Source organism: Monodelphis domestica, chromosome 1 (genome assembly GCF_027887165.1).
Source record: "Monodelphis domestica isolate mMonDom1 chromosome 1, mMonDom1.pri, whole genome shotgun sequence".
Taxonomy (NCBI): Eukaryota; Metazoa; Chordata; class Mammalia; order Didelphimorphia; family Didelphidae; genus Monodelphis; species Monodelphis domestica.
The window spans coordinates 547526332-547543162 of record NC_077227.1 but is presented as its reverse complement, the minus strand read 5'-3'; the positions used below and the strand labels follow the sequence as shown (position 1 = coordinate 547543162).

Sequence of the window (16831 nt, the reverse complement as noted above, 5' to 3'; positions counted from 1 at the left end):
ATTAAGTGACTTTCCCAGGGTCAGCTATAAAAGTGTTTGGGACAGGATTTGAATTTAGGTCATCATGATTCCAAGTCCAATACGCTTATTCACTATGCTACTCATCAAGGGTAGTATAGACACTAACAATTTCATGAAAACAGATACTGTTGAGGGCAGCTACATGGCTTAGTGGATAAAGAGCCATGCCTAAAGATAAGAGATCTGGGCTTCAAATCTGGCCTCAGACACTTCCTAGCTGTGTGATCCTGGACAAGTCACGTAACTCCCATTGTTTAGCCTTTGCCACTCTTTTACCTTAGAATTGATACTTAATATTATATCTAAGAGAGAAGGTAAGGGTTTTTAAAAAATAGTCCAAAGAGGGTTGAGTAGTTTGGAAGCTCACTATTAGAGACCACAGTGGGAGGCAGTTCCTTGAATAGTCCAGCTTCCCTGACTCTGTCACCAGTCATCTGAAGGTAACCCCAATCTCAGAACACTAATGATTAACTGTATCATGCTGCTAAGGGGTTGGTGACCTTTTTACTGATGCCAAAATAATCTTGTTAAAGCATAGGTACTCCCATTTCTGAATCCTTGGTGTATGAACCTATGTATTAGTCAAGGGGTTGTGCTGCTGGTCCAGTTCAAAAAGCTATATCCTATAATCTCATCAGGTTGTCAAGTGACTGACCAAACTTAAGGGTCTTCTGATTGCCCAGGCTACACTCTCCCAATAAAATGTGATCTCTTTGAGAGCCAGGACTATTTTTTTTTTGTTTTGTGTTTGTATTCCCAGAGCTAGTACAATCACCCCCACACACAGTAGGTAACTTAATAATTGGTTCTTGCATTGAATTAAGAGCTTCTCATCTTTCTTGGAGTTGACATTTCTTTTAGAGCTTCAGACTGTTGGATCCTCCTCTTCATTTCTCTGAACTCACTGAAATCTGTTTTCCTGAAGTCTTGAGTAATCTGTATTATGCCTGAAGCATTCCTTATTGATCATGAATTTTAAGCTGACAAGTTCTTTTCATTTCCAGTGTACCAACCAATTCCTCTTTACTAGATCATTAGGCTTAGGGTAGCCTTTCTCTGATTGCTTCCCAGCCTTATAAAAAGCAAAATTATCAGAAAGCCAGGACAAGAATTTGTTATTTAGGTTTATTTAAAAAGCCAAAGCTAGGTAACATAGATAGGATTTTAGATCTATCTATCCCTTACACAGACAATAGGAGTGGGAGGGAGAGGGTGCTTTTTAAGATTAGCTTGTTCTGATGTCTTTTGATGAGTGTAATATAAAGGAACAGTGAGATAGGTCAGAAAGAGCTATGAACCTGGAGTTAAAGGACCCAGGTTTGAATCCTGGCTGTGCTATTTACTACCTTTGAAACCTTGTGCAGGAGGGGCTTGATTTCCATATTTGTAAATGAGAGAGTGGAACTGGGTCCAAGGTCTAAGGTCTCTTGTAGCTCTGGAGTCAACAACATCTTTCAAGTGTAGTTTTGTGGCTCTTATCAGTAATACAATATTATGGACTTTTAATATCCAAAAAATACATTTATGAAGTCAGTAGGAGAGCTTTTGCGAGAGAACTTAGATTCAGCAAATATTTATTGAGTGCTTCCTATATACAAGGCAGTGTAACTGTAAGAAAGGAGCTCAAGAAGGCAGAATATCCCCTAAATCCAATATGCCAGTGTAACAGCTGACATTTCATTATAAATATGTATAATATACACCAAAGCCCAGAGGATTGCCATACTCAATAAGGAGCACACTTAAGTTGGAGTACACTTATACTCTTCCATCACAGCATAAATCAGAATGATTTAACACCCGTTTTAGAAATGAGCAAGAACAAGAGCCAAAGCTAAGGTTTTTCTAAACAAAAAAGAGCAGATTGTATTTCTCTAGCCAGGCTCGATTGCATCCTGTAATCTCACATTTAATCTGAGATGGTGAATAGCTCTATTTTGAAGCATTACATCTACAGCCATTTGCTTTGTCTCCCCCCATATCCCCTTCAACTCCAGTGTCTTACAATTTTCCTCCTGACATCTTCAAGCCATTTCCAGAAATACTTGTGGCCTTACAGAGAGAGGGGGCCAGTTCCCATTGGTGTCTGTTCCCTTATTCTCATGGGTGCAGAAGGTGTCAGAAACTCTGCCTTTACAGATCAGTCATCAGTGGCGGGAGGAATTAGTTGCCCTGACATTCCAGGATGCCTATTAATCACAAATTCTGACCTTGCACCTCAGATTCTGAAAATTACTCAATTTTTCTTGTTCTAATATAAAATTGTTTTTCTCCCCCATCTAGTCACAGTATGGGAGGTCTTTATATACATGTTTCATATTTATAATCTCATGGCAATAATATTTTATATATAATTTCAGTCTTCCATATATATTATATAGGGAAGAGAAATATTTCATATATAGCATTTCTAACGACAATAATATATACATATACACACACATATATATGTACATGTATGTTTGTAAAATATTTCAGTCTTTTCCATCTTTCTCAATCTTTAGCCACTTGGCTTTCTCTCAACAGAACTTTTATTGTTGAATTCTTTAAAACTGAATTGAATTAATTAAATCAAATATGAATTCTACAGAAGTTGAATTCTATAGAATCCCTGCTTTTCTCACAATTTTTGGAAGATTCTCCCTATTGATTGAGAGCTCCCAGTTCTAAAAGTCAATCCCATTTATACTTAATTTAGAATGAATGAATGAGCAAAGAATTAATTAAGCACTTACTTTGTGTAAAACATTGTTAAACAGTGGGGATACAAGTAGAAAAGTAGACAGCCTCTACTGTCAGGTAGCTCACAGTTGTAGTGGGGGAGACAACATGTATAAAAGGTTTTACCTTCAAGCCAAATGGAAAGGTCCTATGGTCCCTAGGCTGAAGAGACAAAGCAGATGGTAACATCTCTTTAAATATCAGTAAAATCCCACTGCTGGGCATAAATAAAGAAGTCAAGGGAAAAGGCCCCATATCCAACAAAATCCATATGGCAGTAATTTTTTTTTATAGTAGCAAAGAACTGGGAACAAAATGATATCTATTGATTGGGAAATGACTAAATGAATAGTGGCACAGAAATGGGATGGAATATAAAAAATGATGATTATGAAAGACTACAAGGAAGCATGGGAAGACATGAATTGATACCAAGTAAGTGAGTTAAGTAGAACCAGGAAAGCAATGTCCATGGCTGCACTAATGTCATTCAAAGGAACAACCCTGCCCATGAAACTGATTGCTGTGTAATTATGATCACAAAGAAGAGATAAGAAAATACACCTTTCTTTCTTGGCATAGGTGAGGGACTTCAGGATGCAGAGCAATGCAAATATTGTGATACTGGGTTTGTAGGTTGATTATTTGTACCTGACTGCTTTTCTTTAAACTACTTTTTATTTGTTATTACAAGGGGCAGACTTTTTAGGTAGAGAAAGTGGGAGGGATATGTTTGGAAATGGTGATGTAAAAAAAAAGATAAAAAATTCAAAAAGCCATTCTTTGGAATGGAATTTATAAATCCCTCCCACCTTAAATCTCCCCAAATAAATTAATACCAATACTGATTATGTGGAGTTTCTTAGAATTCCATATATTGTAGACTTATCATAAGTTGAGGAACAAGGCAACCATGTTGGAAAGTACAAATTGCTCTTAGAAAAACTATCTTATATTAAATGACTAATCTTGGTGGCTCATCTAACAACAATGGAAAGACTTGAAAGATATAAAAGGCTTTTTTGTTCCACATTTAGTGGATGTTGGATAGGATGCAATTTTTATATCCTAGAAAATGTTATGAAAATATAATGGAGAAGTTTTTAGGGATTGGAAATGTAGGGTATAAAATCAGGATGGAATTAATCCATTTACTTCTGTGATGGAAATATTTTTTCCACAATCATCTCCTTTGGTTTTGATTATGGTTGGCCTTTGTCCATTTGTTTCTGAACTGTGTTTTTTTTTTTTTGCATTAAAAAACTTTCTGAGTAAGTTTATTTTTAGTCTTTCATCTGTCTTTGGCCTTTGGGGTTCCTTACCCTTCTCTCTCTACTCTTAAGCTCTAATCATTAATGTTTGATGTATAGAGTATCATAGACTCATAGGCAGATTATGTTATCAGTTGCTATTTTTGGTTTTATTCTCTGACAGCAATGACATTTGGTTTTAGTTTTCATTTAAAACACTATTGTATGGAAGAAAGAACATGGGACTTAGAATCAGTTGCTGCCATTGTTGTTTAGTCATTTTAGTTATATCCAAACTCTTCATGACCCCATTTGGGTTTTTTTGGCAAAGCTACTGGAGTGGTTTGACATTTCATTCTCCAATCATTTTATATATGAGGAAATTGAGGCAAACAGGGTTAAACAACTTGCCCATTCCCCACAGGTAGTAAGTGTGTCAGGCTGGATTCGAGCTCAGGAAGGTGAGTCTTTTTGACTCCAGTCTTGGCACTCCATCACTGCACCACCCAGAAGTCACATTTCACAAGTATATTTCTGTTTGGTGCTGTTTGATTTACCAGGAATTCAGAATTTATATTTCCCATTATTTTAAAATATAAAATTAGCTACTTCCTAGAAAACACTTGGATTGCACAATAAGTAGCATTTAGTCTTACTTTAGCTATCTAAAAGGTCTACCAGGTTTGTTCCAATAGAGGAGATGTATTGTACTTCTCCATTTAGGGATTTGGATTGTATTGGTCCAGAAAAGTCTATCATCATCATTCTCTTGCTATCAGAAACACCTGACAGATCTATGAAGGATGGGGAAAAATCAATGAGGAGAGAATTGATTGACTGGTGTGAGAGGAATACAATCAGCCAAGTATTTCACTAAGATGGAAGACTCAGCAAAAGCTGTCTAAAGGAGGAAGAGAACAAAGCTACTTGGTTGGTTCCTAAGCAGACACCAAGTAAAACACTAAGTTCTAACTTGCTGATTGGAAACTCTGGTAGTGACCTGGTCACTAATGAGATAGAATCATAAACTTTAGAGATATGAGGTGTCTTAGATTAGAAGCCATATGGTCCATCTTTTTCATTTTACAGATAGGGGATGTGAGGCTAAAGGAGGGAAGTTTCCTCAGTTATTCCTCATTTGATTCTGAGGATGGTACTCTTTTCCTTCACCATAATGCTTCTTTTATTAAAATGAAATTTTATTGAAAAATTAATATAACTCTTTTTCTTTCTCTCCCATCTCCTACTCCATTGGAGAAAAAGAGATTCCACATAAATACACATAAGGAAGCAAAATAAATTCCCTCATTAGCTGTATTAAAAAAAGTCTCATTCTGCACGCTGAATCCATCACCTTTCTGTCAGGAGGTAGATGACATGCTTCATCATCAATCATCTGGCATCATAGACAGACATTGCATTGATGAAAGTTTTTACTGCCTTTCCATATCATTGAATTACTGAGACCCTCTACTGCTATTCTGTTTATGCCATTTTTTCCTCTCTCTGCAGTTTCTGGTTTAGCAACTCCATTTGGGTCTTGCTCTCCCTTCCTGTTCTTTCTGTCCATTCAATTTCAGTTTGTAACCTTCTAAGTCACATCAATCAAGTAAATATTTTCTAAGTCCTTCTTGGTTAAGCTCCAACCTGTCATTTCTGTATTTTCCACCATGGTCCAGGCAAAGCTACATCCTCTTTTTAGAAATCATCTTCTTATTCATTTGTTCACTTCCTAAATATGACCTCCACTAAGGCCTATGATTATTCCTTGAACATTACTGTCATACAGTTATTTCACTGGTAGAGTCAGATGAAGAATGGACACTGGATTCTGAGTCCAAGGGTCTGAGTTCAAATCCTAGCATTGTCCCTATCTGTATAACTTTGGGCAAGTGACTTGATTTCCTTGCTTTTCTATTTCTATGGAATGAAGGAGGTGGGTCAGATGATCATCAGAATCCTATTTTTACCTCCTCTGATCCTAATGTGTATTTGAGGTAACAACTGCAATAAAAAATGTATGTTCTTTCTTTATAATCAAAGAATTGTACAAAAAGTCATACTTTATCATGAATTCTATTAATTTTTTTTGGATATTGAGATTTTCAATAGATATGCATTTACATTATGACATTTTTTTTCTCTTCTAGAGACCAGCTGAAATGATTAAAGAAGATGAGGATATTTTTGACTTAATCAGTAGTCATTCTAGCAAAGTAAGTTTTTTTTTCTTAATATCTAGGGCATATTGAAATGCCTTATCAATTATTTTCAGGTGTACTTATCAGAGTACATATTTGAGAATTAAAACTCAATATCTCATTTCCAGGTACATTTTCCCTTTGGTAATTAGATTACTAGGGCATACATAACTCCTTTAGTGTGTAAAATATAAATAACTAATCATTAGTGACACAAGGAATTTTTTAACTCCTATAATAATGGCTCACCCTTATGTAGCTCTTTAAAGTCAGTAAAACACATTACATATATTATCTCATTTGCTTCCCACAATAACCCTATGAAGTAGGTGTTATTATTAATCCCATTTTAGAGATGAGGGAACAGGTACAGAGAGGTTAAGTGACTTGGCCAAGTCTATATTGTTAGTGTCTGAGGCAAGATGTGAACTCAGGACTTCCTGATTCAAATAGGGTCAACTCATTATTCACTATACAATCTACCTCTCTTTATAATCTCACATTTTAGTTCTTAAAATCATTGACATTATCTGTGAAACTATTGTAATTTTCAACCACTTAGACACAATCAACATTTCTGGATGAATTTTTCCATTTTATTTTAGTCACCTTTACCCAATAAGTTGCTAATTTTCTCTCTCCTAAGGTCACTTGAATTTTCTCTTTACTTTCAATTTCCATTGTCATCATTATAGTACTTTATTATTTCTCACCTAGCCTTATTATCACTTTGACCCTGCTTTTCTATCTCTAGTTTCTCCCCACCTCCAATATTCCTTCCAGATTAATCCTGCAGATGCACAGACCAGATTATGCTATTCTCCTGCTTAAAAATCTTTGTAGGTTTCTTACAAAATAAAAGCCAGACTCCTTAGTCTGCCATGTATGGCCTTCCACAAACTAGCAGCAGCTTGCTTTTCCTGTATTTTTATGAACTTTGTGTCTTTGCTTGTTCCTTGTGCCTGCAATTCCTTCCTTTTCTGTTTTCGTTTGTAGAAATCTTCTAAGGCAAAGATCTAATGTGACCCATTCATGGTGGTCTCCCTTGAGTTACCTAATAACTAATACACTATCTCTTTCTTAGAACTCTTGGGCTCACTGATTTTCTTTCTTCAGACATTTATCTTTTATATTACAGAGTATTTGTATGTGTCCATGTTCTCACCTTTCCTACTGAATTGTAAACTTGAGGTCAAGGATTGAATCTCCTTATCTTTGAATCTCCTCTCCCTCATTTGAATTCTGTTTAGTCAAAATAGATGAAATATCCCAGAAGAGGTAGAGGTCTAGCACAGATGTGATGTAGTATACTGAGGTATCAGCTTTGGTATTAGGAGACTGGGGACCAAACACGAATTCTGCTACTTATTACTTCTGTCATCTTGGATAAATCATTTCCCCACTCTGAGCTGAAGTTTCCCTCTTTTTAAAATGAAGCAATTTAATAAGATGATCTTGTTCCTTTTAGCTCTAAATCCTACATTTAGTTTTGTGGTTACACAGGACTGTCTGTCTGAATTGAGTATGCTCTCTAGGTGGCAGCAGAAGCAAGTGTAAAGGCTTCTAATTCACCATATACTTTATGGTTTTGTTTGATGTATCTGTGACTTTTGAAGTTGTATTGCCAATCCAGGCATTTTTGTCTCATCAGTATGGCACTGACAAGATTCCTGTGACATTCTTTGAAATGATGAGACTGAATTGCTTCCTTCAGAGAAGATTTGCTCTTAGTGAAACATAGTTTTATTTAAATAGATACTGAGTTAATATAGAATTCTTTTCTTTGTTCTCAGTGTTATTTTCTCTTATTTTATTTCTGATATTGTCAGGTTTAGTTTCTTATTATTGGGTCTTGGCAAGAAAGAAGGCTCACTTCTCAGAGTCTGGAGTCCCAGGAGTAGCTGATGTGCAGAGTTCAAGGTTCTAGTGGAGTATAAATAATAATACTCTGGGCTGGGAAGTCTTAGCCTGAGCCACATGAATGTTTGTTCCCGGGATAATCATCCCTAGCAATTGATTTCTCTATTCTTACCACTAGATTGCCAAGTATTTTGGAGAAAATAATGAAACTGAGATTATTTTGTCCACCACAAATTTTTGATGCATAACTTCAGCTATTTCCTCAAACCACTTCTTCACAGTCCTGTTCTACTCTTATTAAGCTCCTATTTCACTATTCTTAAGAACTTTTCCAAGCCTTTTCTGAATCCTCAGCTATAATGTATGATCCCTACACTTAATAGCAGGGGGTTTAGCTTCTTATTTCCTTGAGAAAACAAGCCATCCAGAAGAAATTACCTTAACTTCCTTCATATACCACTTAAAACTTCTCAGGATGAGTACCCAGTCTTTTCCTCCTTCACTCTAGTTAGAGAAAAGAGAGGTATCCAAATTTTTTATGAAGATTAATCACTTTCCCAGGCTTCTTGATCCCATTTCCCACTTCCTCCTCCAGGAATTGGTTCCATCAATCAATTCTCCTCTCACATGAGTTTTCACTTCCTCCTTCTCCACAGGCTTCTCCATTCCACAGCCTCTCTGATATGTCATCTTTTACTTAATCTTTCAGTATTGAATATCTTTTAAAAATCATTTGCATCTATTGCCTCTCATCACTTTTCTCAATCTAATGCAATTGGGGTTTCAACTCTCAGAACTGCACCAAGTTCTGCTCATCTAAATAAAGGTTGTTAATGACTAGATCAGTGAACCAGTGGCCTTTTTCCTTTTTTTTTTCCTCAACTCCAATCCTCAAGGCCCTTGGCTACTCAAATATTTAACATGGTAGACTACTATTTCTTTGAGATGTTTATTCTTTTGGTTTGTATTTCTACATTTCTCTGGGTCTCTGATCTCTTCCTTTTCTTTACATCTTTTTCTTCCTATTAATCTTCTTTCTCAGTTCTTTAGGTGAGTGTCCCCCAGACTCTTATCTTCAGGCTTCTTTTATTTTCTTTATATTCTTTACATTCACTTTCTCATTCATTACCATTACTTCAGCAGTTATGCTATGCAAACTACTCTCAAATCTGTATTTCTACTTCTGAGATCTTATAAGGTTCAGATTTATATTATGGTAGCAATGTGGTATTATGAGAAAAGCACAAAATTTAGAATCAGAGGAACTAGGTTCAAACCTTGACTGTGCCACTTAATATATGTGGGACCTTGGGAAAAATCATTTACACCTTCCAGGTCTTAATTTCTTTCCCTTTTCAATGAAGGGACTACATTAAATCAGCTTGAAAGATCCCTTAAAATTCTAAATCTAGGATAAGCCTATGATGATGATGATGATAATAATAATAATAGCTAACATACATATAGCACTTACTATATTGCCAGGCATGGTGCTAAGCACTTTACAAAACACCTTGGTGGGTAGGTGCTATTAATATCTTTATTTCATAGAAGAGGAAACTGAACCAAATAGGAGGTTGTTACTTGCACAGGGTCCCATAGTTACTAGCATCTGAGGCCACATTTGAACTCAGGTCTTCTGATTCCAGGCCCAGCATTATATCCACTACATCATCTGGTCCATCTTTCCATCTACCTGCACTTAGATATCAGAAGTATACCTAAAACTTAATATTTCTATAACAAAGTTTATAATCTTTCCCTATAAACTTTTTTTCTGACTCTACTGTCTTTGTCAATGATACTGGATATACTAAGATTATTGTTTTTGAAATCTTGGAGTTGAGTCTTAAATTTCCCCTTACCTTTCATATCTAATCAGTTGTTGATTCATGGTGATTCCATCCTTACAGCATTTCTGATGTGAATCACCTCCTTTTTGTCTGTGCCATCATTCTGTTTTCCAGTCAGTCCTTTGTGTTGGGTTCTTCATGACCCCATGGACCATGGCTATCCTTGGTATTTTTTTTTTTGTGGCAAAGATACTGGAGTGGTTTACCATTTACTTCTCCAGTGGGATCCTTTTGTCAAGCACTTAGAGGTTAAGAGATTTGCCCAGGATCACATAGGTAGGAAGTGGCTGAGGTTGGATCTTCCTGACTCTGGACCAAATGCTCTTAATCACTGAGCCATAGCTGCCTATTATTTTTCAGTTGTGTCTGACTCTTTGTGACCCTATTTGGGGTTTTCTTGGCAAATATAGTAGAATGGATTAGTTTCCTAATCCAGCTAATTTTACAGATGAGGAAACTGAGACAAACAGAGGTAAATAATTTGCCCAGGGTCAAATAGCTAGTAAGTATCTGAGGCCAGATATGAACTGAGATCTTTCTGATTCCAAGCCCAGTGCTCTATCCATTGTGTCACTGATCTGCTCCACCACTCTGGTACAAATCCTTATTAAAATTTGCCATTTCAATGGCCCCCTCTTAGGTCTTCCCACCTTTACCTTCTTCCTCTTTCACTCTATCCTTTAGAGCAAAGCCAGAGTCTGGTCCTGTTTCTCAAAGGTCTTCAGTGGCTCCCTGTTGTTGAACAAAGTTCAGACTCACGTGTCTGAAATTTGAGCCTCTCCGCAATAGGGCATGCTTTTATAACATTATATAGTCTTAGTCTCATTCCATTTCATGCACTGTATACCTCTAGCCAAATTGAGCTCTTTGTTAAAGACAAATCCTGTGGCTGCTCCAGCTCCTTGACTTTGTTCTTGTTATCATGAAACCTAGAGTGACTCCTCAATCTCTGCTTTGCCTGTTGCATATCTACCTCCCCTTTAAAGCCAACTCCACCAACTCCAGATTACCTTCTCCATAAAGCTCACTCTGAACCACACCTCCCCATGGTAATAACCTTTGCAAAGCACTTCTTACATGATATTTCGTATTGCAGTTATCTAATCTTTGTGCCTTATTCTCCTGTAATGAAAAGGATGATGATTCCAGCAAGATTCATGAGAGCAGGCATAGCTCTCTCATTGTTTTGCCTGCTATTCTAAAAACATTGAATTTTTAAAAAAGATTTTTTTGACTGACTGAATTAATGGAAAGCAGGGACCTTGTCTATTCTTTGTTATATTCCCACAATGCCTAGCCATTCAATTCAATAAACCTCCTGTGTGCAAGATGCCTTATAGGAGTCTTTATGAGACTCATTTATACACAAATCGAAGCCATTCTTTAGCTAGGTGGCAAGGTGGAGAGAGTCCTCCAGGCCTATAGCAAGGAAGACCCATCTTCCTGAGTTCAAATCTGGCCTCTGATACTAGCTGTGGGACTCTTGGCAAGTCATTTAGCCCTATTTACCTCAGTTTCCTCATCTATAAAATTAATTGGAGCAGGAAATAGCAAACTGCTCTAGTATCTTTTGCCAAGAAAACTCCATCAGGTCACAAAGAGCCATTCTTGATAAGTATAGTATTAAGGAAGGAACTTTTTTCTTTCTTTTAAAAAAACCCTTCCCTTCTGTATTAGTATCAATTCTTTTTCTTTCTTTCTTTCTTTGAAGTATCTATTCTAAGACAGATAAGAGTGGCAAGGACTAGGCAGTCAGGGTTAAATGACTTGCTATGGTCACACAGCTAGGAAGTATCTAAGGCCTTTGCTCCAAGGTCCTGTCAACTCTAGGCCTGGTCTTCTATCCAGTGTGCTACCTAGCTATTCTACAAGACAGACTTTTACAAGTAAATAAAAAACAAGGAACTCACTATCATGAAATTTATTGAAAGATAGAAAGAGTACAAAATCTAATGGAATTTATTATTTGTTTATTATGGGAAGCATTTAATTCAATAGAGCAAAATACCTCATCCAAGGTGTTTTTCATATATATATATGTATATATATATATATATATATAATTATTTAAGATTACTTGAGAGAGATAGCATCAAAAATTCAATGACTCTTTCATTGTAAATATCAAAAGAGGAATAAAATAGAACTATACATACTCAACAAAGTTTGCAGTTGGGTGGAAGAGATCCCTGTCAACCATCAGGGCAAAGATCAACAGGAAGAAGTATAATCTAGCTTACCACCATCAATGGTTAGGTCCTTGAGATGCAGATGATAGTGTGCTAGTAGCAGCAGACCATAGTCTTTTGAGAGAGATCTGTAATGCCTAAAAAGAGTTTTGCCAGGCCATCTACAGAGGAACGACTAAGTGGATGAAGAACATATATTACCCCAGTTGATGGCATGAAGTTGGATAGGAAACCTATAAAACTTAGCCAACAGTATATATTTATATATATTGCAAATAGATGATAAGTTGGGCCCAGAATAAACAGCAAGAGAAGAGTCAGTGAACAGATTGCCTTAAGGAAACTACATTCAAGAAACAAAGGCTCAGCTTTTTAATACCAATATTTTATAAGTGGTGTTATATAACTTCAACTTGGAATACAACTGTTTCTGAAGATTTGAAAATGAATTGTATAGAAGACGAAGGAAAGGTATTCGGTGGGTAGGAGAAACATATAACCAGTGAGGAACTTTGAAGAGTAGGAGTAAGAAATGACAACAGAAAAATATATAAGAGAAGAAGAGTTGGATTTCTGGCTAAAGAAATGAAATGTGTCCAGGTTGAGTGCCCTTTTGGTATCTTCATATTGTTGGGAGTAAGGGAGAATGTTCTCTAGTGAAACTGGTGGGCCATCTATAATGAATTATGGGTATATACAGACATAGGAGGAAAAGGCTTCCTGTGTCCATTGTTGGAGCAAGCATCTAGATTGATGAGATCATAGATTCATTTTGAGTATTTGAGCATGTGTGTGACAATATAGTAGGCTCTGCAGTTACCAAGACAAAAAAGGAAATGCTGTCATCCTGTAAGTGACTTGTATTTCACTGAGTACTTATGTATTTATTGAATTGATTTATGTGACTGAGCAAGTTGCTTAACTCACCAACTTACTTGTACTATGGATATAAAATGATAACTACTATGTAGAGTTGCATCATGATGGCTATTTCTATTTATTTCATTTATCATGTTCCTAATGAATCAGCCATATGTTTCAGTTCAGTCATACTTTAACAATATTTCAAAAAGTGCTGAACAAAGAGACTATTGAAATGGGAATCCAGGTTGCGATCAGAAAAAGCAGAACTTGGGAGCAAATGGATTTTTTTTTTTGCTACTCTGTATTTCTGTTACACAGACACAGGTGAAGGGCAATAATTGTTTGGAAATTTTTGGAGAAGCAAGCTTAGTTTTTAGTTTTCATATTATGCCTTTTCACCTTAAGAATGCCTTCACGAGCTAATTACCCTGTCCTGACAACTTTTGATGGTGCTTTGGGCTTGAGGAATACTTTTTTTCATCTTCTGAGTTGAATGTTATCAGCATTCATTAATTAACTGATTTGAACAACCCTACTGTGAGGTGATAAAAATGAAAACATTTGTATTTTTTTCTTTTTACTCACTTCTAATTGCATTTGCCACACACAATTTTAATTTAATTGAATGCTTGAAAACAAATTGGAGGAAGAAAAGGAGATGAGATTTGTTAGGCTCTAATTCTTTGTGTTCAGATTTGCTTAATTGCAGAATGTAAGAAAAGGTAAGAAAATTTGTGAAATTAGAATAGCAATCAAACAAGCAGCACATTTTTACTTCAAGATGAGAGAGACAGAACGAAATAGAGAAAGACAAACAGAGACAGACTGACTGGGTGAATGATTCTGGGAAGATTACTTGTAGAGAAGCTGGTCAAGAGTTCTCTTTTCAAGCTCTTACTAATTCACCCATCACACAGCTAATTGACTGTTGAGTAATTGCACTCCCAACAATGAAGAAAATCTTATGCAATGTCATCTGAGCCTCTGGTTACAATAGGATTATAAATTTAGAGTTGAAATAGACCCTAATGGTCACCAAGTTTAACTCTTCATTTTAAAATTGAGGAAATTGAAGCCTGGAGAGATTGTGACTTGCCCCAGGCAGAGAATGGCATGGTAAAATCTACAACTGAAGGATAGTCACTTTGGGAGCAATTCAGAGTATTGATTGGAGAGGGAAGAGGATTTTGGTTAGCAGACTATTAGTAGGCATGGTAATAGTAAAGGCGATAATAGTAAAGGTGATGATGAATGAAGATAGTGACTGCGTCAGTAGAGAAGATTGAGTTTGATGTGAGAGAAGTTATAGAGGTAGAAAGGACAAGATTTGGCAACTGATTGGAATAGGTGGTATGGATAAGAATGAGGAGTTAAGGGAAATGTCAAAGTTATAAACATGAAAGACTTGACTGAAATAGGAAAGTTCAGTGGAGAGGTGTTGGTTTTGGATATGTTTGAAGCAATTATCCCATGAATTTTATATATTCTAATCAATCTGAATGACTGAAACATACTCCTTGCTTTCCTGGTTCCATGTATTTCCCTCCAAGATAAACTCTTCTCTGAGGCACTGGGATGTAATGGGAAAAGAGCACTTGGATTGGAATAAGAGAACCCAGACCTAAATCATGATGTGACCTTGGGCAAATCCATTTTTTGGATTTCAATTTCCTCATTTGTAAAATGAGGGGGTTGGACTAGAAGATCTTTAAGATGCTTTCCTTCTCTAAATCTATGATTCTTTCTGGCTATAGAGTCTATAATAGTTCCTATAGTACTGTTCTCTCCAAACTCCATGAATCTTTGTTCAAGAGAGGGTTGTCAGATGGACAGCTTGATTGTTTTGCTGAATTTGTTCACAGTATCAGGAGAAAGCATTCTACCCATCCTTTTAAGCTCCAGTTCAAGCTTTACCTTTGCTGTGAAGCCTTCCCTGAACTTCCTCAAATAGATGTGATACATCCTTCCTTTGAATTCACTTGATTTTTACTTCTCTTCTGGGTCATCCCATTTTCTCTTGTACAATACCATTAGTGTATTTGTATCCTCTCTATTAGAGTGTAAACTCCTTGAGGTTGGAAATTGTATCGATTTTCATCTTTTGGATCCTGCATATAACCTGACACAAGGGGATGTCCCCCTCCCCAGACCCAAAAAGACACACACACATATATGTGAATGGTGCTTAAACTTCATTTTATTTTGGGAATTTTACAACATCCATTGAAGGATGTGGAGATATCTGGAGTCATGTCACTTCTCTACCTTAAATTCTCATTGATTCTAGGGTTGGTAATCAGTATAAGATTGTAATCCAGGAAATAAATGTGTATACTAAAGAGTTCTTGAAATAATATATGTTTAAGTAGTAATAAGGAATATAAAAGGAAGGGAAGGGTATTTGCCATAATGGATGAAGAGTGAAAATAGTCTAAGAGTTCAGACAGCAAGGGCAGGATTAACAATAACCTTAAAAAAAAGAGTACATGGTCTATGAGCCCAGAAGGGGGAAACAGAAAGGGAAGAGAAATGGGTAGGGAATAAAAGCTTTTGCTCTTTTCCCAATATACCTCTTGCTAGATGGTTGATGGCTACTTCTTCTTTTTCTGTGACAGGAAGCAGAAGAAGAAGAAAGATTATATGAAGAGATTGACAGAAAGGTTTGTATCAACACATTCTGTAGGTTTGTTTCTCCTATCTGAAGAGGGGTATTTGGGCTTCTAAAATGTTTACAATAGGATATTCATATGGGATAATGTTTACAAAAGCAGTTTGTGAAAGTAAAGCATGATGTAAATTGAAGTCAATGTTATTATTACTAGTATTTTTCTCATTGTTTTTGTGATCATAACTATATCATGGTAGATGGTGGCAGATAAGCAGATGGCCTTAGAATTAGGAAAATCTAAGTTCAAGTAACACTTTTGTTATATACAGGTGACCAGGTTGTAACCTTGATCAAATCACTTAACCTCTAGTAGTAATTCTATAAGATAAAAGTTTTGAAAGTTGCAGAACAGTTGAAGTTCTGCATTGGTAGAGGGAGTTTCTTTATTGGCAGTCTCCTCTATCAATGAAATCCCAAGACCTGAAAAGCATGATGATGAAAATGATAATAATATTACTTAATATTCACATCACAAAGATTTGTATATTAAAAGTGTTACGTATCATTGGGGAAAGATGAGGACTCTAGGTAGTTTTATTTTGTAACAGAACAAATAGGGCATCATCATTACAATTATTACATTGTTGTTGTTGCTGTTTTTTTTTTTTGGTGACTGACAATAGTCAGGGACAGATATGTGTATAATCTTCCACACTATCACCCTAAATAAGACATCTGCTTTCTCTTGAATTAGCAACTGAGCTTGAAAGAAATGTGCTAAGGGAGTTTAAATGGGTGGGCCATTTCATTCTGAAGGAATACAAAAACCAGAAAAGTAGATACTGTCTTGGAATTAAATAGCCATCACAATAAATTATGCCCAAGCTCAGCAGCTCATGGAATAACTGTCCCAATGATGGAGCCTCCATCATTGGTGGTACCCATGTTTAGGGTAGTAGTAAAACCTGGACTCCAGAACTCTCCATCATGCTCAGGACATTTGAATGGTTTAAGCTTTGGGAAATAGACTGCCATATAGCTCACAGGGATTATGGTACCCTTGGGAGTAGATGATAGTTGCAGCTAGGTACCTATGTTCTGTAGCAGTAGATAAAAGGAAAAAAAATGTAGACTTCCATTTTTGTAATGAGTCTTTGAACAGCAGCTCTGCAGGAAACCTTGATGCTGATGAAACTTAGGCAATGACATTTATTAGTTAAGTGATGACGATAATTATCTTCCCCTTATACTTTGCCCTTTTCTC

The 16831-nt window shown here is 36.3% G+C and overlaps 1 protein-coding gene across 2 annotated transcripts in view; it reads left to right on the top strand.

The window, feature by feature from the left end:
- Nucleotides 1-16831, top strand: part of DCDC2C (doublecortin domain containing 2C) — a 183499-nt gene that overhangs the window by 98828 nt on the left and 67840 nt on the right. For both annotated transcript variants that reach the window (XR_458801.2, XM_007476177.2), the window contains exons 10-11: nt 6143-6208; nt 15575-15619. Coding sequence is in view for 1 of the 2 variants with exons in the window: in XM_007476177.2 (XP_007476239.2) it covers nt 6143-6208; nt 15575-15619 (111 nt within the window). In the remaining variant the exon portion in view is untranslated. The remainder of the gene's footprint in view (nt 1-6142; nt 6209-15574; nt 15620-16831) is intronic.